This window comes from Sorex araneus, chromosome 2 (genome assembly GCF_027595985.1).
Source record: "Sorex araneus isolate mSorAra2 chromosome 2, mSorAra2.pri, whole genome shotgun sequence".
Taxonomy (NCBI): Eukaryota; Metazoa; Chordata; class Mammalia; order Eulipotyphla; family Soricidae; genus Sorex; species Sorex araneus.
The window spans coordinates 329,856,757-329,878,276 of record NC_073303.1 but is presented as its reverse complement, the minus strand read 5'-3'; the positions used below and the strand labels follow the sequence as shown (position 1 = coordinate 329,878,276).

Below are 21,520 nucleotides of genomic sequence, written 5' to 3'. Positions count from 1 at the left end.
TCGAAAGTGAGATAGTTATTTCAGTCCTAAAAATAACTTGTATTGCAGAAACACAAGACTCTTTAGTTGGGAGTTTTATGGGGCTTTAAAAATCTAACTCAAATACATTAAGGACACTCTTAAAATTTGGGAGGAAAGTTGGTTGAAAATAGTGATGACCTCAAAGATGAATAATTGACAATTACTGTAATCATGTTCTATGCTATTAAGAAGGCTGTCACTGGACAGATCTCTTACCTCATTCAGTAAACAATTACCGAACGCCAGAGGGCAGCAGGCCTTTGTACCAACTGGAAAGTGAACTAGATTTTAAAACCTGGTATGGCCACTTTACAGCAGTTGAAAGACTAGTTATAAGACTGGTTTTGCCCTCTTCTACATTAGAATCTTAACACCTGTCTTAATTCTTTCCCTTTTTTGTGTTGCTGAATTTTTAGTTTAATAAAAAACTTTTGGGGGCTGTGATGTTACAATCTTTCAATAAGCTATAATTGCACTTTGGATGAATCTCATTAGCTATGATACTGCCACTACGTATGGCTTGGTGTTAAAATCTTGACTGAATTCCCGTTGCAACTGAAATGATTATTTCTGAAGTGTTAAATTTTCAGTGCAAGTATTATATTTTCACTACAAAAGAAAAGTGGCCTCCTCTACTAAAATTATTCTCTTAGACAATCCCCATTTCCCGAACTTTGGAAATGATTGAAAAAAAACCTACATTAGTAATAGTGAGTGGTCTAAATATAATGTTATTAACTTATTAATGGACTGGAGTGATAGCACAGCGGGTAGGGCGTTTGCCTTGCACGTGGCCAACCCGGGTTCGATTCCTCCGTCCCTCTCCAAGAGCCCAGCAAGCTACAGAGAGTATCCCACCTGCACAGCAAAGCCTGGCAAGCACCCATGGCGTATTCAGTTTGCCAAAGACAGTAACAAATCTCACAATGGAAATGTTACTGGTGCCCATTTGAGCAAATCAGTGAACAACAGGATGACAGTGACAACTTAGTAATAGCATCGTCTGCATCAGTATGATAGTACCATTAGGTTCAGTGTGGTGTGGGGTGGGGATAGATGGGGGAAGTAAGGGGCTGGAGTGACAAGGCAGAGTGATTGGGTTCAATTAGGGGATGTTTTCTATTTGTTCATTTAAAAATGGTACATTTCCAGAGGGTGCTGAGTGATTTCTATTTTTAATTTTTTCTGTAAAAGGGATGATAGGCCAAGTAAGACTGGAACCTATGCTATAACTTTACATAGTAACCAGGTTTTGCTTAAGTAAAGATGTTTGCCAATAAAAAGCTCAAGCACGTACTCCAATAGTAGATTTGACATGCTAAAAGATATAGTTGAAACAAACTCAAAAGTTCTGATGAAAGCAATCAAATGGAGCAACACCCTCCTTTTCTTTAGCTCATTTGTCCAGCTTCTACTCACTGCCCAACTTTTGACGCAGTTGTCATTTGGACTTCTGGAGGCAAGGCTCGGGAACATTCAGGCCAGGACTGGCCTCCTGCAAGGCAAAGGCCTTATAGGCCTATTCATCTCTCTGGCCCCCTGAAGGACATGTATAGGATGTCCTATATAGGATCAACGACATAACTCAAAGGGCAGGGACTCTGGTGGGTGCCCCTACCTTGAACACCCCCCAGGAGCCGGACATCCCAGCCCCAAGCTCCAAGCAGGGTCATTTCTTAGTGCTGGACACATGCTTCCTGCCATCTAGAACTCTGAATCCCAGTATCTAAAACCTAAACCTAAAATTCAAAATTCATTCGCCACCACTTGTTGAGGAAATAAAAACTCATGTGCCCGATAAAAGGCTGCTGTTGCGCTAACGACCAGGTCCCCAGGCTAGGGACCGTTAGGGCCATAGAAGGACACCTAGGACAGCACTGGAATCCTGTCGCCGGTTCCTTGATGGACCCGAAGGAACGCAAAGCATGTGAATAAAGCTGGCTGGAGAGGACAGTAGTCAGGCCGGCCATGGAGTGGTAACGCCGGTCGTGGGTCACGGGCGCGTGGGGCTGGCGTGTGCTGGGCCCTCAGCTAAGAGCCCCCCGGCCGCGGTGTTTAGACACCAATTCCACCCGAGTCAGACCCCACCCGGCGAGCTGCGCTCCCTTTCGCCGGGCGCGCGACTTCCGTGGCGACCAGGCTCACGCCCCGCCCCGCCGCCTTCCAGCCGGGCGCCGCGGGCCGGGAACGCGGAAGGGGCTCGGGAATGCTCTGAGCCAGCGCGGGGGGGGAAGGGGGTGCGCCGGGGGCCGCCCGCGGGGGGACGAGCCGCCGCGGGGCGGGGGGGGGGGGGGGCCGTGCAGCTCGGCAGCTCAGGGGCCGATCAGTCCCGCAACTTCGGAGGACGCGGCCTCAGCCGGGCGAGGACGAGCCGCGGCGCCTCCCGCCCGCGCCTGGAGTTGGATCCTGCCGCACCTTCCGGTCCGCCTCCAGGAAGTGCCGGGCGCCGCGACGCGCGCGACCCAGTCTAGCGTTCCTCGGCGTCGCTCGGCGTCTCCTACAGGGCAGCCCGGGTTCTGGTGACTGGCGGCGGTGAGTGCGGCTCGCCCCGCGCGCGACACCCCTGGGACCACACCCGTCCCCCCTCCCCTCCCCGCCCCGCGCCCGCCCCCGGAACCCTGCAGCCCGCGACCCGGGCAGAGATGGCGAAGGGCAGGGGCACCTTTCCCAGGGGGGCGAGGGGGCGCTCAGCGCGACCGGCGTGCAGAGGCGCCGGGAAGCGCCCGGGGCTTCCGCAGCGGGGCCGGGGACACCCTGAGGAAAGAGGCGGCGGGTTCCCGGCAGCGCGGCCGCCGCCCCGTCCCGATGACTTCACCTGCCCGGGGCGTGGGAGGTGCCGCGGCTCCCAGCAGACCTGGCGCTCCGGTGCGTGCTGGTGGCCGTCCGTAAAGCGCTCGACGCGACGGAGAGCACTGGCTCGAGAGCGTGCTGCTTGCTAGGGTTTCGATGCAAATAGTGACCGCGCCTTGCTCTGCGACTTGTAAAGATGAGACTTTGGCGTTGACGGAAAGGACCGATCACAAAAGAAAGGGTACCCGAAATAATCGTGGTGCAAAGGCAGGCCTGGAATTCCCCCCCCCCCCCCAGGAGGGAGAATGCAGTGTTTTCTAGTTAATTCTGCACAAGGAAAGGAGCAAGGGCAAAGGGTGCCAAAGGCGGGGCAGGGGTGGGGGCGGGGGCAGTCTCCTGAAAGACGGAGGTGGGGAGACCCGCGGGAATGGGCAAGTTTATAGTGAACCGGTGGAGGCAGGCATGGGTAGGTAGGGAAGTAGACCTTGCAGTGAGAACGTGAAAACTTTCCGAAGGGAGAAATAAAACTATTCAGAAAACTTTGGGAAGGAGACGTAAAATATTACATGAGAAGCGCATTAGGGCGCCCCGTTGAACTCACCAAGGGAGGAACAAGAGAAACGGAGTGTTCAGAGGATTAATTTGACAGTCTTTGTTTGAGATGGATTTGTAGACGTCCTTAGGTAAGAGGAGAACTGCAGCATTTTAAATTCAAAAGCCCGTATGGATTACTGTGAGAAAACAAGCCCAGACGGGTAAGGTCATTTCTTGCCCTGGATCCTTGGAGGTGGGGGCTTCCCATGATGCTCTCGGGTTTTAGCCTGAGCACCTGGACCCACCAACTCCGCACGGCCTCTTGTTTGATCAAGCTCTGTGACTTGAAAGTACTGTGGTGACTCAGTCCTCACTAATGCTTTCAGAAGGCTGCCACTGATGAACGACAGAGCCCTGGTGAAGGTTTCTGAGGTTAAGGAAAGAAATGGGACAAAGAACTCCTAACTCAGGGGCTGGAGCGATAGCACAGTGGGTAGGGCGTTGCCTTGCACACGCCCGACCCGGGTTCGAGTCCCAGCATCCCATATGGTCCCCTGAGCACCGCCAGGAGTAATTATTGAGTGTAGAGCCAGGAATAACCCCTGTGCATGGCCAGGTGTGACCCAAAAAGCAAGGAAAAAAAAAAAGAGCTCCTAACTTGATCCTAACTTAACCTTTCTTCCAAGGTTCACAGATGCAGCTGAGAGTGACTTTATTGCCAAGAAATTTCATTAGATTCTTCCTTCCTTGTTTTATACTTACTCTGCATTGCTTGTGACCCCCTAGTGAGCTTTCCCCAGATATGTGCTAGAGAATTTCTCCTACCTGCATTCAGTATATTAGGGGCCAATGGTACCGTTTCTAAAGCCAGACTTCCTGTCAAAGCTCCACCAAATGCAAAGCCTTGCCTCAAGCCTCCCCAGCTCACAAATTATACTCCTGCTGGAGCATCTTGTCTACCATTTGAAAGTAATTTGACCAAAATTTGATTATCTTCCCTTTACTTACAAAATCACTTCCTCTTTCCCATGTTGCCTCATTGTGAGTGGTCACTCTAATCACTTTCTCACCAATTAAGAAAAACAGAGTCATTTAAGGATTAGAACTTTGAAGGAAAATCCAGTTAGGAAGCAAGAACTTAACAAACCAACACAGGACTACTGCAGTTAACTACGTTTTACCACTTAATCATTGCAGCTTTTATGCCTATTTTTTTTCTTTTTGCAAAAATGTGTGGTGTTGCCATTATGTGAACCTTAAAAAAATTTTTTTTGGTTGGGATGGGAGCAGGTTGAATCACGCCTCGCAGCTTTGAAGGGCTATACCTCCTGTGTGCTCATGAATGAGTCCTGGCAGTCCTCCGGGAAATAAAATATGATATTGATATTGCACTGCTGTCAGGCACAAGCAAGGCTGTACCTTAATCCTTGTGTTATTCCAGCCATGAGACTGGAATAAAAAAAAAAAAAAAAAAAAAAAACCTGTGCTGGTATTACTTTAAAATGAGGTGTTGGTGGCTAGACTGATAGCACAACAGATAGGGTGCTTGCCTTGCAGGAGGCCGACCAGGTTTAATTCCCAGCACTGCATCTGGTCCCATGAGCCTTGGCAGGAGTGATCTCTGAGCAAAGTCAGGAGTAAGCTCTAAGTGCCACCGGTGTGGGTCAAAAATCTAAATAAAACAAAGTATGAATTTTCTGATAAAAAATGGCACCAAATGAAATAGATTTTTTAAAATAAAAGAAGAAGAACCCACAGAAGGACCTGAGAGCTAGATCAGTGGGCTGGAGCTGCATGCTATGCATGCAGGTAGCCCAGGTTCTTCCCTTAGTACTGGCGGTCTTGTCCCCTGACCATATGAGCAACTCCAGGACAGAGTCAGAAGTAGTCCTTGACCATGCTGACTGCTAGGTGTGGCCAGAAGCCCACTCTTCAAACAGATGAATCCCACAGAACCAAAGAGAAGATTCTTTATCTGATACAAACTAGACTGAAGCTTTTTGTGATTCTTTTTAAATTCGTGGTTTATAATTCTGAAATACAGGGGTCAGAGAGAGAGTACAATGGGTAAGGTATTTAGCTTGCATACAGCCAACCTGGGTTCAATCCCCAGAACCCCATATGGTTCCTCAGGCACCACCAGGTGCGGCCCAGAAACAAAAACAATAATTCTGAAATAAAGCTATCTCCCTCTTTTTAAAGAGGTCTGGGAAACACAGCCTTATGAGGTATATGTTCCTAAATCACCAGATATCCTAAAACTTAACATCTTAAACCAATCAACAGTTTCCAAGGGCCAGGAGCAGCAATTCCAGGATCATATAGCTGGATGGTTCAGACTTGGTGTCCCTCCTGAATTTGAAGATGATGTCAGCCGATTTTGCAAGTCATGTGAAAGAGTGATTGACATTAACTGGAGAATTAGGCCCTAGTGGGCTTCCATGTGGTACACTCCATAGCATGGCATACTGTTCTCATGACTTGGCACTGTTTTCCCCTGATTAAGAACAAGGCAGAAGCTGGGATGTCTTATTCTGACTGAGTCACATTCCATCATTTTTTGCACTGCCCTGGTTATAAAAGTATAAAAATATGAATATGTACTTCAGAATAAGGATTACTTTAAGATAATTGAGACGCTAACACAAGAATAAGCTCTCTTGCCCGTCCTCTGTTGCCTAAAAGCAGACAAAAATTTTATAGTGGTCTTCTTCCTTATCAGAAGGACAAGAATTGCTATCAGTAGGCCAGGGATTCTTTTTTAAAAAAATATTTATTTTTTTTAATTGAATCATAGTGAGATACACAGTTACAAAGTTGTTAATGATTGGGTTTCAGCAGTCATGCAATGTTCATGTAATGTTCCAACACCCATTCCTTCATCAGTATATTATTTCCCACCACTAATGTCCTTGGTTTCCCTCCTGCCCCCACTTCCCCTCACACAGCTCTATAGCAGGCACTTCTCTCCCTCCCTCCCTCTCTCTCTCTCCTTCTCCCTCCCTCTCTCCCCTCTTTCCCCTCTCTCTCTTCCTTTCCCTCGCTTTCCTCCCTTCCTCCCCTTCCTTTCTCCTCCTCCCTCTCTCTCTTTCTCTTCCTCTTTCCTACCCACTCCCTCTTCCCTTTTGGCCATTATGGTTTGTAATACAGATACTGAAAGGTTATCAGGTATATTCCTTTACCTACATTCAACACTCAGTTCCTGTTCAAAGTGATCATTTCCAGTTTTTACTGTCAAACTGGTCTGTTAATCCTAACTGCCCTTCGTCCCCCCTTGTCTTGTGGCAAACTTCCAACAATTGACCCGTCCTCCTGGCCCCTGTTTTCCCTGGGGGCCAGGAATTTTTAAGTTTTTCCCACTAGCTACCCCTTTTTGCCTGAGAATTTTTATGTGACCTCTGAATATAATTTTATTTAAAAATTTTTTTTAAGATGTTGGCATTTTCTCTGGCATCAGAACTCACAGGCTATAGGCAGCTACATCTACATAGTAAGTTTTAATCTTATTTGTACTGCCTTTCTTGATAATCTCCCATAACTGGCCTCCCCCTCATATACACACACTTAGTCTTTTATCTTCAGCTGAAGATGGTTGTTTTTGGTTTTTTTTTCTCTGTGCCAGAGATCAAACCAAGGTTGGTTGCAGGGAAAGCAAGTGCCATAACCCTTGTACTATCTTCTTGGCCCCCTTAGGATGACTTTTATTCTTATTCTTTTATCTCATATTTGTTAGCTAGTAGCTCAGAAGTATAAAAAGGAGAATTGTTTTTCTTTCTCACAAGCCAGTCAATATCCCAGTGTAGTATTTAGGAGTCTCCCTCATCAGTGTGTGAAGTCTTCAAGATTTGGAAGCCTTTCATTTTTGTCTTTTCATTGGGACAAGAGCTACAGCCAAGGGCTAGCCCTCTTATTGAAGAAAAGTGGGTAAAATACAGCAGATTGGCTCAAGATTTGGGCAGGGTTTGGCAGGTTGCAGTGGAGAAAAGAAGACCAGATTGTAAATTGTAAGTGGGAAGTGAGAAAATGCAGACAGCCAAGATTACTTATCTCAGAGGTAAATAGAAAGAATGGTATTTGTGAGGGAGGGAGGAAAGAGCAGTTCTTTTGTACTTTATTGTTTGATACAGCTGTGCTTTTCATATGTATCACTGTCATCCCCTAGTTCATTTGCTATACTATCATTTACCTTGCATGCATTTGACTGAGGTTCAATCCATGTTACCCCATATTGGTCTCATGAGCCTTACCAGTAGTGTGCTCTGAGCGCAAAAACAAAAAAAATTAACATTTTGGAGATGAGAGATACAGTACAGGAGTTAAAGCACTTACCTGCTATCCTTGGACGCTGGTTTGACTTCATGGCATCACATTTGGTCCTTAGAGCACCATTAAAGGTCTCTCTTGAATACAGCCAAGAAGAGCCCCAAAGAACCCCCAAACCATTTTATAGATTCATAATAAACAGGCAGAAAACTGATAATCCTAGATACGCATGTTGTTACATGAGTATAAACAAACACAAACATACATAAAATCACAAATTTTGTAGCCTGTGTGCACTCACCCTCCCCCCACCACACACACACTTCCTCCCTCTAGATAGTTACTCATTTTTTTTAGTATCAGGTTATATTATAAATGGGATCTTAAGTAAACTTCGGTATGTTTGTCTTTTATTTTACTGAGACTTTTATCCATATTTTATCTAGCAAGAAATCATTTTTGTTACCACGTAGTATTTCAATTCTTATACTGAATCAGGACACCGCTCCTGGCACACATGATTTAATTGTCTCCAATTCAGGGCTGTTAAGATCATACTATTGGCAAGCATTTTTGTAATTGTTCTTCTATTCACACTTGTATGCAGCTAATTTAGTGAAGCTAAGCTCTTCCCCTCCCCCAAAAAAATAGAAGAAGGAAAAAAAGTATCAAAACAGGCAGTGTTGGCAGGTTTGTGGTGAGAAAGGAAACCTCACCTTTTGTTGGTGGGGATATTGTCTGTTTCATTCTCTATGGAAAACAATATGGAGATATATCGCAAAAAAAAAAATAGGAATTGAATTCCCATACAACTCTAATACTGCTTCTGGCATCTATCTTCAAAACACAAAACATTAATTCAAGAAGATAAATACACACCTGTGTTCATCCCCACACTTACAATATACAATAGTGTAGATATGCAATGCAGATCTATATCAAATTCCCAACTATGATGAATGGATCAAGAGGTTGTGATATGTATGAACAACGAGATACTATGCAATTCTTTAAAAAAAGAACAAAAATTTTTTTTGTGGCAGTTTGCCACAACATGGATGAAACTAGAGTGCCAGGGACCAGCCCTGAGTGAACAGACCTGAAGCAGGGGCTCCGCAAGGATCAAGGAAGAGACTGAAATAAGAGAAAAGGCCTGGGATGGGGGGCTAACAGCCTCATGAACTGAGAGCCCCAACTGACCTCAGCTTGCTTAGTAAACATTAAAACAACAAACATTCTTTAGTTGGATTAGACTTTTACGTATCCGAGGGTGTTGATCAACTATAAATATTAACAGGTTTAGTTAAGCATAAACTATATAAATATGGGCATAGTTGAACATAAACTGATGTAAAGCGCTTCCTTCAGGAGAAATTCTTCTAGAAGATCTGCCCGGGTGGTACTCCATGTTGGTGCTCCAGCATTCTGGACTCTGGTCCCCAACACTAGAGGATATGCTGGGTGAAATCAGAAAGAAAAGGATAGTTAAAGAATGATCTCACTCATAGCGGGACCTAAGGATACACAGCAAGGTGGCAACAAAGGGCCAGTCCCAACCCAATGAGAGAACTGATTGATACAGTTGAGTTAGTGGGAGGTTGAGGGGCTTTAAAAAGTAGGGTCTTGGAGGGAGGTGAGTACACTGGGGATTGTATTGTATTGGAGTTATGTGCATGGAAGCCACCTATAACGGTATTGTAAATCACAGAATCTATCAAAAAAATTTTTAAAGTGATATATAAAAAATTATATGTATGTATGTAAAAATAATAGCAATAATTGCCAGTGTTACCACAGATACTGAGTACAAATATGGTGACTCTGCTATCCAAAACTAAGTTCAGGTGTCTCTAATCTGTGTTGCTGCCAGTAGTTTCTAGTTGTTACACAGCCAGGTGTGTGTAAGCACCACTAAAGATGCGTGAACATCTTTGACACACAAAGCAGTACAACCCCTGGAGAGTATCATGTGAGCGTCACAGCAGCTTCTGGTAAGCACATGTGCAAGCCTCACAATTTAAGGAGTACAACCTTGACAAGCATCACAGCCAGAGGTAGAGACACAACAGCCAGGCATCTGCATGACCCCCACGTCAATACAGTAGGGGTGAGAGAGAGATACTAATTTTTTAAGAATGAGATCCATTCTGTTCCAAAAGGCATAATTTTATCTGTAATAGCAGAATCATATTAAATATTTATACATTGTGTACCACAGTTTTGTTTTTAAACACCTCTCTCTTTTTCTAACCCTCTTTATTGTTGCAATGACCAGGAAATAAATACCTGACTGTGGTGCTCACATAACTTTTTTTCAGACATTTTGCTGGCTGTCAAGAGCATCCTTTCTTTAGTTGCAGTGTTTGTACACGTCTTGCTAGGTCATTCACAGTGCCTGGGATCTAGACAGAGCTGTCATGCACAAACAGCAAGGCCATCGGGACTGTACTCAGTTTTGTGGTACGCCAGGGATCAAACCACCAGAGCCTCTTTATTCAGTCATGTGTTCATGGACATTTAGGGTAATGCCAGGTTTTTGGCGCCTGGAACGATAGCACAGCGGGTAGGGCATTTGCCTTGCATGCAGCCAACCCAGGTTCAATTCACAGCATCCCATATGGTCCCCCGAGCACCATCAGGAGTAATTTCTGAGTACTGAACCAGAAGTAACCCCTGTGCATCGCCGGGTGTGACCCGAAAAGAAAAAAAAAATACCAGGTTTTTGCTATTGTGAATAATGCTGCTGTGAACATATGAGTGCAAACATTCTTTCATGTTTTCATATCCTTAAGCTATATGCTTCAGTGATCCTAGTATTTTAAGATTTCTCAACTCTTTTCCAGAAAGGCTTCGCCAATTTGTATTACCACCAATAACTACCACATCTTAGGGTGATAGAATCCTAGAGCATTTCTCATGAGAAGTAGTGTTAAATCCTCAGAATGTGAAGAGTTAAAGCATAGCTAGCTTTGCTAGAAAACCACATTCATTCTTATTTATCCTTCAGTATTAGTACTGTTGTCCGTTGTTCATTGATTTGCTCGAGCAGGCACCGGTAACGTCTCCATTGTGAGACTTGTTACTGTTTTTGGCATATCAGATATGCCACGGGTAGCTTGCCAGGCTCTGCCGTGCGGGCAGGATACTCTGTAGCTTGCCGGGCTCTCCAAGAGGGATGGAGGAATCGAACCCGGCTCGGCTGCGTCCAAGGCAAATGCCCTACCCACTGTCCTATCGCTCCAGTCCATCCTTCGATATTGTCAAGATTAAATGGTATGCTAAGTTAGAGGATGAGGAAAATTAACATTTAGGTCAACTATGTGGGAAAAGGAAATGTTAGAGTAAGGATAGGAGTTTCGTTAGAGAAATATGGGTATACATAAATTACACCACTGGCCAAACTTCAAAACTTCTCTTGCACTCCTGTTAAAATTAAATGAAGGGAAGTGGTGGACCATGAGGTTTTGTTTTGGGGGGCAACCTGGCCGTGCTCAGGGCTTCTGACTTTGCTCAAGTATCACTTCTGGGGCTGGGGGGACTATAGGGATGACATTGGATAGCAAGCACCTTACCTACTGTATTTCCAGCCCTCATCTCCATCACCGTTCAGACTATGGTTTTGGTTTCTTTTGGTGAAAGGACCAAAATTAAAATCAGCTAAGAGGCACATGTGACAGAGTCCAAAAGAGTTCCAAACGCAGAACTCCATCTGTCCTTTCCCAGGAAAGTCTGAGACAGCATTGACTCTGGCAAGAAGTGTAAAAAATATCCATGGATTTTTGCCAACCAGTGAAATTCAATTCCTAACTATGCATAATTTTTATTAGGACTTCATCAAAAAGATTCCCTCTACTGAGCTACGTTGACTTCATTCTCTGGAGTCAAACTGATAATGATACGGCTCAGAGCCCTTTTATAAGTCACTTTCTTTAACTTTCTGGTGTTCTGTTGTGATCCAAGACTTCAGATACTGGGTAAAACATTCCAGGAACAGAGATTACTTTCTAGGAGAGAAAGGCAAAAGCCTTATCTTTCTTTGCATAACATTTACTAAACTTTAGTAATTCTTCATTAATTAAGGGGCCTCCCCATTGTTCTTTAACCTGTGCATTTGTGAAGATTGAGTAAAATTGGATTAAAAAATTGCTTTGTTTGTGTTCTCAAGATTATTTGTGGCTAGCAATGTGGACTGAGATTTGAATTCAGGATTTTATAACTTTCAAAGTAAGTAGCATTGTTTTGTTGCAGAGGTCAAACAGAGCGAGCAGTACTCGGGGGCCTAACAGTGCTAGAGATAAAACCCAGGGCCTCACATATGCAAGTGACTCTACCACTTGTGTCACATCCCCAGTCTGCCAATAGCATTTTTGTTTTGTGTTAATTTAAAACTTCAGATACAAAACCAAAACTGAAATTAATTCTATTAGGCATTTAAGTGATTGATGGTTTTAATAACCTCCAGTGCAGCATAGCCAAGTATATGTAACCTAGCAGTACATTAGTCATGACGGCAATGAAAGGAAGTAGAATTAATCAGTTTACTAGTTGGTGGCTTTCAGTAGAGTATTGGAGATACCTAACTTCAAAGTCATAGATAATTGAGGACAAATTGAGAAGATAGGAAAGTAGAGCTAATTGAGTAGTAGGCATTCCAAGTATTTTCAAGAGAAAGGGAGAAGGAAAAGGTAGGTTTGATCATTTTTTTAAAAATAAAGTCTTTCTTTCGAACACATGCTACAGAACAAGTTTACTAGTCATTGTATGTGTTACCTCATGTAATTTTCACCAAAGTAGATAATTGTGTTGTGTTTTGCCATGAGAAAAAAAGAAGAAAAAACACGATTCAGAGAGGCTACACAATCTTGCCAGTTAAACAATTATAAATGGGATACTTCTAATAAAAGTATATGCTAAATTTAGAGTCACTGTTACATATTTCAAAATTAATTTCTGTTTAATAAAAATGGGCTTTAGGGGCCGAAACGTAGTACAGCAGGTAGGGCATTTGCCTTGCACACAGCCAACACAGTTTGATCATCAGCACCACATATGGAACCCTAAGCATTCCTAGGAGTGATTCCTGAGCATCCCTGGAGTGTGGCCCTCAAACCAAAAATATATAGACAATGTTTTAATTTTTCCTGTGTGTCTTATGCATTTTCATCTCCTCCCCTTAATTCTAGACTTAAAGCAGCCATCATGTCGAGCAAAAAAGCAAAGACCAAGACCACCAAGAAGCGCCCCCAACGCGCAACATCCAATGTGTTCGCGATGTTTGACCAGTCACAGATTCAAGAGTTCAAAGAGGCCTTCAACATGATTGATCAGAACAGAGATGGTTTCATTGACAAGGAAGATTTGCATGATATGCTTGCTTCACTAGGTAGATTTTTATATTTCTGTATTTCTATATTTAGATTTTGATATAATAACACTTATGAATTGTTTCCTAGTATGATATACGTATATTACTCTCTTTACATTAAAGGCTCTTTTAAGAGATGATCTAATGTGGGAAGAGGCCTTGACAGGCACTGTGGCCAGCCAGGATTCTGTTTCCATTAGCTAAATATAATAAGTCTGCTAGATGAAAATCTAAGCGATAGCTTGATTGAAAATTATCAGAATGTCACACAAAGAGCACAGCTAGTAGGGGCCAGAGCAATAGTACAGTGGGTAAGGCTTTTGCTTTGCATGCAGCCAACCTGGGTTTGATACTTCACATCCCATATGGGCCCCCAAGCATTGCCAGGAGTAATTCCTCAGTGCAGAGTCAGGAATAACTCCTGAGCATGGTTGGGTGTGACCCAAAAAGCCCCCCCTCAACTCCCCCCAAATAAAAAAACCACAACTAACGATATAATATAGCTTATGTTAGAGGTTCAGGATAGTTTATAATTAAAGGAAAGAAAATATTAAGATTACAAGATTCAAAGCAAACTATAGTCTTTTTAAATTTTATTTTTATAAAGTTGTTAACAATAGTTCATTACGTTCCGTATTCAAACACCAAACCACCACCGTTGCACCTTCCCACAGCCCTAAGAAGATAGTTCATGAAGATTGTTGTATTTCATCCTGGAGCCATTAAGCCCTTGTATAAGAGATTACAAATATAACAAACTACACTCTTGTTATTTTGGTCAAGTGGATGTTGTTATTCCTTGTATGGAACTTTTATTGTCTGTTTTTTCTACCTTTTTTTTTTTAATCATCATGAGATACAGTTACAAGATTTTATGTTTGAGATTCAGCCATACAATGATCCATCCCTCCACCAATGCACACCTTCCACCACCAGTGTCCCCAGTATATCCTTCCTCCCCATCCCAGTCCTCATCCTGCCTCCATGGCAGACCATTTCCCCAATACTCTCTCTCTACTTTTGGGCATTATGTTTTGCTTGAGTTTTCCCACCACCATTCAAGCTTGCCTGCTTGCCAGGGGCAGATGCTAGATCATTTATTATCCATTGCTCATTTTGAATATCATGGGTGCTACAGCAGCACACTTCTGGAATCCTACACTATAAATGGTTGGGTTCTGGAGACATTTCTTTAGGGCCCTAATCTATTTGGGATTCAATTGGGCATCTCTGGGCCACAGCTGTTGGTACACTAAGATGGCACCTAGAAGCACATTGTGGGTGTGACAGCCAGGCCAACAGGCGGGCGGGGAGCCAGGGAAGGACAGCCCAGCGCCTCTGCCACCATGCAGCATGGAGGTTTAGTCCTGGAACCTGCATACCTGGGCCTTGCTTGTGGAAGCTCTTGGTCGCCAGGAGTATGCAGGGAGTAGGCAGGGAGAGAACACCTGCTCCACCTGGGGTGCCCCAGTGAAATTGGCTGGGTATGGGGCCCAGAGAGATCTCCAGCTCTGTGGTGTCTTCCTGGACTCACTGCTGTGTCTCTGGCTTTTGATCTCTTTCGAGATTTCTTTATGGGTGTCTGAAGCAAGGCCAGTAATAGAGTTTACAGGGTGATGCTGGAGTTGGTTTCTGGGGGTGACTGCCAGTGCTTCCATGTGTATTGAAATGAGCGGGGAGGTAGCATATCCCAACTTCGTGAAAGCCTGGAGATTTCAGTCACAAAACTCGCAAACCTGAATTTTCAGCAGATTATATCTTGGTGAGGTCTGTCCTGAGACGGTAGAGTCAGGTCGAGGGTATGGTGGCAAGTTTGGAATGTGGAAGCAAGCAGCTGCTGGGAGCTCCTTGGGTGGGCACAGGCCAACCTGCCCCCTCCAATTTACCCCAGTCTGTTCAACCATGCGCTGGTCTGAGATTAACTGGTTTTTGATCTCTTTCGAGATTTATCTATGGGTTTCTAAAATGAGGCCAAGAAATGAGCTTGTATGGCTGAGTTGGAGGTGGTTTGTGGGCATGACTCCCACATACCTAACTTTTGGCCATTTAATTTTCTGGTAAACTTGTTCCCAAGTTGTTGGGGTCCAGCCAAAGGCACAGTGGCAATTTTGAGGTGTCAGGATGCCTGAAGGCACCAACAGGCTGCTGATGCACTCACTTCGCAGGTAAGGCTGACCTGTTGGCGGCACCATGCCCCCCTTTTTTTTTCTTAAAAAGAAGAAAGGGGGGGTGGGCTGGAGCAAAAGTACAGCGGGTAGGGCATTTGCCTTACACACAGCCAACCTGGGTTCGGTTTCCAAAATCCCATATGGTCCCCCAAGGACCTCCAGGAGTAATTCCTAAGTGCATGAACCAGGAGTGACCCCAGAGCATCGGCGGATGTGATTCAAAAAGCAAAAAAAAAAAAAAAGAAGAAGAAAGGGGTGGAAGATCAATGGGTTCTTCCCCAGTCAGCATTGCTTTTTCAGTTGGGAAGAAAGAAATGGTAAGCATCTGAGTTTGGGATAGGCAAGAAGTGGACTCTGGTTAGGAATGGCCTACAGTTAGGCTTCACCCCCAGATGTTCTTGTGCTTGACTGTTGGGCAGAAAGGACAATTCAGGGGCAGAGGGCTGAGAGCTTACTACTTTTTTTCATTCATTTTCATTTCATTTCAATAAACACAAAGTGAGTGGTTTGCTTTGTTCCTCTTTTCCTTTTTCACCTAACATTTTGAAATTTTTAAATCTATTTTTTTAAAAAAGGCTGAAAGGACAATATAATGAACATGAATACATTCCTTGCCAAAGTTCTTCCAATTCATTCAACTGTTAATTTTTGCAACATATTTTTCCCCTCTAAACATGATGGGGGCCACTCTGTACAGTGCTAGAGTGCCCTTATGGCCAGGATTGATTCCAGGCACACTCATACATTTACAGAGCACGTGGAGGGCACCTGAGCCACAGTCCCACTCCTCAACATTTCTTTTTATAGAATGAGAATAAAATCATGACATGAGAGTAGAATCAACTAATCCAGTTAGTTGATTTACACGGAGGTTGTATCCAAGTGTTTTTCACACTCAAAATGACTAAGTATGCCTGTTTTTTTGTTTTGGGCACCCTCACCCCCACCGTACTATTCTAGCTCTGTGTTCAGGGACTCAGTTCTGGGGGAACCTACATGTACTGCAAGTAGCCTGTTGTGCTCTCTCTTTCTCTGGGCCTAAGTAAGTATATTCTTTTGAGCATATTGCTACCGGAAAAGACCACTGAAAAAAATTAAGGTTGTTGATGATGTTCTGAAAATTGAACACTCATGGCTATATCCTTCTCATTAAAGATGCATAATAAGCTTTTGGGCTGGAGCGATAGCACAGTGGGTAGGGCGTTTGCCTTGCACGTGGCCGACCCGGGTTCGATTCCCAGCATCCCATATGGTCCCCTGAGCACCGCCAGGGAGTGATTCCTGAGTGCAGAGCCAGGAGTAACCCCTGTGCACCGCCAGGTGTGACCCAAAAAGCAAACAAAACGAAACAAAACAAGATGCATAATAAGCTTTTATTGAATGAATGGTAATAGACTCATGAACTTACAAAGAGGCAGACTTCAATTTTGAACAACGCTGTGCCTTGATAGGTGTTATCCTTTCAAATCAGCAAATTATTTTGTGCATCGTGAATGGTCCATAGGTGATAAACCTAACCCAGTTCATTCTAAATTGGTGTGTATATTCTGCAGGGAGCCTGTTCAGAACTCTGATCCACATTCACAGTACCCCAATATCTTTTTTTGCATTTATATTTTCTTGACACCTTTAGGTTACACTTTTTCCAAGAAAAATCGCTGCAAGTCCCAAGAACAGATGACTGGTTAAAGAAACTCTGGTACATCTACACAGTGGAATACTATGCAGCTGTTAGAAACGATGAAGTCATGAAATTTGCATATAAGTGGATCAACATGGAGAGTATCATGTTAAGTGAGTCAGAAAGAGAGGGACAGACATAGAATGACTGCACTCATTTGTGAATATAAAGTAACATAATGGAAGACTAACACCTGAGGATAGTAGAGATAAAGACCAGAAGGATTCCTCCATGGCTTGAAAGCCGGCCTCACATGATGAGAGATAGAGAAGGGAACACCAAGCAAAGGACACTTGGAGGGCTCGCTCAGGATGGGAGATGTGTGCTGAAAGACCAAACATGATGGCCCCTTATTAGCTGTATTGCAAACCATAACACTGAAAAGGAGAGAGAGAGTAAAAGGGAGTGTGCCTGCTTGGGGGGTGCGGGATGGGGTGCGGGTGGCAGAAGGGATATTGGGAACATTGGTGGTGGAGAATGGGCACTGGTGGAGGGATGGGTACTCAACCATTGTATGACTGAAATGTAATCACAAAAGTGTGTAAGTCTGTAATTGTATCTCACAAAGATATAAAATTAAAGAAAAAAGAAAAATCACTGCAAGAAAGTAGGTTAAATATAAAAGTAGGGGCTGGAGACATAGTACAGGGAATCAGGCCTTTGTCCCTTTATTCACTGACCCTACCTAGTTCGATAATCTCAAACTGGATTGACTCCTAGCACTCCATATTGTCCAGAAGTCATGACTTTTTTTTTTTTTCCTTTTGGGTCACACCCAGTGATGTACAGGGGTTATTCCTGGCTCTGCACTCAGGAATTACTCCTGGCGGTGCTCAGAGGACCATATGGGATGCTGGGAATTGAACCCTGGTCGGCCTTGTGCAAGGCAAACACCCTACCCGCTGTGCTATTGCTCCAGCCCCTCCAGAAGTCATTCTTGAGACAGCTAAGAATAACTTTTCAGCACCACTGGATGTGATTTTTCTTTTTTAAAAAAAAAAAAAAAGTTGAAAGTATCTCTTCCTACATTTCACTTAGCAACTCAAGATTTATTTTTGGTTAATTTCTGTATTGATAATATTGTTGAGTGATGTAGTGAGTGAGGATTAAAGTGCACCAAAACAGATGCCAACTTGGCTCATATTTTGCTTAAATTTCCAGGATTAAAATTAAAATATGGTACATAATTCTGGATTTTACCATTTTTTTTAACTTTTAAACAACTTCTTTTTTAGGATTTCACCATTGTTAGCATTTAGTTATTTATAATATCAAGAGGCTTCCTTACATAAGAATACCTAACTTGCATATGTGCTTTCCACGTAGAATCCTATGAACTTTTATTGTCAAATTTACCCAGGTTATTTTACAGATTAAAAAAAGGTAAACCTTGGGGCTGGAGCTATAGCACAGCCGTTTGCCTTGCATGTGGTCAACCCGGGTTCAATTCCCAGCATCCCATATGGTCCCCCAAGCACCGCCAGTAGTAATTCCTGAGTGCAAGAGCCAGGAGTAACCCCTGTGCATCACCAGGTGTGACCCAAAAAGGAAAAAAAAAAAGGTAAACCTAGACAGCTACCACTCTCCTCCAGTCACACAGCCAGTGGCAGAATGAGATTTGAACCTGCTGTTTCAAACCCTTGGTTCACTGCTGCTTTCCCACACCAGGAGGTCTCATAGTGCCTGGGAAAAGACAACAGGAACCCTGTGTTACTCCTACCTCATGTAGCCATTATTACACTGGGATTTCTCTCACCTTCCGGAGAGTGGTCAGAGGATTGCCCTCCCCATTGTACTTATGTTCTTCTTTTTTTTTAATCTTTGAGTGTGTACTTTTTTTTAAAAAATTTATTTTTTAATTGAGTCACCATGAGATGCACTGTTGTATTGCTGTTTATGATTAGGTTTCAGTCATACAATGATCCAACACCCATCCCTCCACCAGTGTCCATTTCCTACCACCAATGACCCCCGTTTCCCTCCTGCCACCCCACTCTATGGCTCTATAGCAGGTACTTTCCTTCTCTGCCTTTTGGGAGAAGTGTTCTTGGCTGAAACTGAGATCAAGATTTCCCGTTATACATAATACTAAATAAGACTGCAGTGCTTTGTTATAGTAAACAGTGTTTGGGTTATGTCTGGGAGTGAAATTGTTTATAACTGTATTCAAAATGAGCTCCTAATTTCTAAACCAATCTAATAGTTTAAACTTAAATGACCAATTTATAGATGACATTCAAAAAACCGTTTTCCGATCACATCAGAGCTGCTCACAGCTAAGTGCTTAGGGGCCATAGACGCCACTTTTTAAACCTGGACCACTGCATGCAGAATATGTATTCCAGCCCTATGAACTGTCTCCAGCCCAGTAATTGTTTTAAAAATTATTTTTTTGTATGCTGCCTCTCTTTTGATGAATTTTTAATTAAGGTATCATAGCCCGGAAACATGTTTACTATTGAAAAATGAATATTGAGACATTTAAATAGCTGGTTTTAAAATTTTTACTACTTCAGAGTGGTGGGAGGGAAACTGGGAACATTGATGGTGGGGAATGTACACTGGTAAAGGGACAGGTGTTGAAACGTTGTATGACTGAAACTCAATCATCAACTGTATAACTGTTTAACTGTGGTCTCATGGTAATTCAATAAATAAAATTATAAAATTAAAAAAATTAAAATACTCAAAATAAAATTCTTACTAGTCTACTGGAACAATAATGAAAAACTACAGAAAGTTACTAGTAAATGAAACCAATATATGCCACCTAAGCCTGAGAAGCAATTTTATGATTATGTATCAAAGGGTTTTTTTTTTTTGTTAAAAATGTCTTTTATACGGGTTATTAATGTAAGCTAATTGAAATACTAATTTCATCTGATAATACAACTTTCTGGGGCATTACAGTAACAAAATGATTCTTTCTTTTTTTTTTTTTTCTTTTTTGGGTCACACCTGGCGATGCACAGGGGTTACTCCTGGCTCTGCACTCAGGAATTACTCCTGGCGGTGCTCAGAGTAATATGGGATGCTGGGATTTGAACCCGGGTCAGCTTCGTGCAAGGCAAACGCCCTACCTGCTGTGCTATCACTCCAGCCCCCAAAATGATTATTTCTTAAAGAGGCAAAGTTGTGGCTCTGTGTAGAGCACAGGCTTTGCATGCCTGAGGCCCCAGGTTCTACTCCTGGCACTAACAAAAATGTTATAATTATTTATTAAAATTAGTTCTCTTCCCTAAATGTAAAAATTTTAAATCTTATAGGGAAAAATCCGACTGATGCATACCTCGATGCCATGATGAATGAGGCTCCAGGACCCATAAATTTCACCATGTTCCTCACGATGTTTGGGGAGAAGTTAAATGGCACAGATCCAGAAGATGTCATCAGAAATGCTTTTGCTTGCTTTGATGAAGAAGCAACTGGTAAGTCCTCTGTTTATGTTCAATCTCGTGAACACTATATGATACTCTTTTTAGGAAATGAGGATTAGCAAGATAAAACTTCATTTTTAAAAGTAAACTCATTTACATTGAGGTTGTACAACCCCAAATGACAAATACAGATATGTATGTAAAAATACTACTCCCCCACAAAAAAAAAGTTACCCAATTTATATTGTTAATTTTTTAATTTGGTTCCTTCCTAAATTCTTGAAAACCAAAATGAGAATTATAACAGTATCTTTGTATATAGTCAAACTACTTTATAGACCTTAATTTTGCCCAAAAGCGTAGTTAGCAAACATAAGCATTTATAATCTTTGTTATTTTAAATTGTCACAGCTTTGTAAAAAACTTTTTAAAACTTTTTTATTGAATCACTGTGAGATATACCCTTACAAAGCTGTTCATGTTTAGATTTCAGTCATACAGTATTCCAACACCCATCCCTCCACCAGTGTACATTTCCCGGCACCAGTGTCCCCAGTTCCCTCCCATCATCCCCCATGCCTAATCTAATCTAGTATAAAAATGATCCTTTAAAGTGACTGAAATTGGTGGTTCCCTTCTCTCTACTGCCTTCCAGGAAGCATCCAAGAAGATTACCTGAGAGAACTGCTGACCACGATGGGAGATCGGTTTACAGATGAGGAAGTGGATGAGCTGTACAGAGAAGCACCTATTGACAAAAAGGGAAATTTTAATTACATTGAATTCACACGCATCCTCAAACATGGAGCAAAAGACAAAGATGATTGAGAGAATCTTTACTGTGTCTTCCTCTGTTTTATTTCCCAGACACTTTTCCCCCACCTTCACAGATCTGTTGCATGCAACTTAGTTCTATAGCTTTGCCTCTCTTTTCGGTGTATTTATTCTAGACCTTTCTGCCACTTAGGACTTGTGTAATCATATGGCAATTGGGGACAAGTTTGTAAATTGTATTGGAAAAGAGATTGCAAATAAAAATCAACCAATGTGAAAGCCCAGGAAAATATATTTGGTATTTCTGGTTTTGCTGGATTTTTTAATTTTTATATAATAAAATGCTATTTTCAAATAAAGATATGCTGACTCAAATGGAATATAATGGAAAGTTAAATAAGTGGTAGTTGGGAGTAAGCCTTTATTCAATTTTCAACAAAACTCAGCTCATGACAAAACTAAATTTTTATATATGTGGGATGGTATTTTTTAAACCAAGTCTGAGTTAACATGTTGTAATGGCTAATTATGCCTTGGCTTTTTCACA

At 42.7% G+C, this 21,520-nt stretch overlaps 1 protein-coding gene across 1 annotated transcript; it reads left to right on the top strand.

The window, feature by feature from the left end:
• Positions 1 to 2,312: 2,312 nt before the first annotated feature.
• Positions 2,313 to 21,334, top strand: LOC101537367 (myosin regulatory light chain 12B). The gene is made up of 4 exons (XM_055128791.1): positions 2,313 to 2,553; positions 12,792 to 12,991; positions 20,089 to 20,250; positions 20,855 to 21,334. Exons 2-4 carry the CDS (start codon positions 12,808 to 12,810, stop codon positions 21,025 to 21,027), a joined length of 519 nt encoding a protein of 172 aa, XP_054984766.1. The 5' UTR covers positions 2,313 to 2,553; positions 12,792 to 12,807; the 3' UTR covers positions 21,028 to 21,334.
• The last annotated feature ends 186 nt before the right edge of the window (positions 21,335 to 21,520 follow it).

Coding starts and splice junctions, on each gene's coding strand:
- LOC101537367 (XM_055128791.1), top strand. CDS start 12,808: ATGTCGAGCAAAAAAGCAAAGACCAAGACCACCAAGAAGCGCCCCCAA. Junction 12,992..20,088: donor TGATATGCTTGCTTCACTAG/GTAGATTTTTAT, acceptor TAAATCTTATAG/GGAAAAATCCGACTGATGCA. Junction 20,251..20,854: donor CTTTGATGAAGAAGCAACTG/GTAAGTCCTCTG, acceptor ACTGCCTTCCAG/GAAGCATCCAAGAAGATTAC.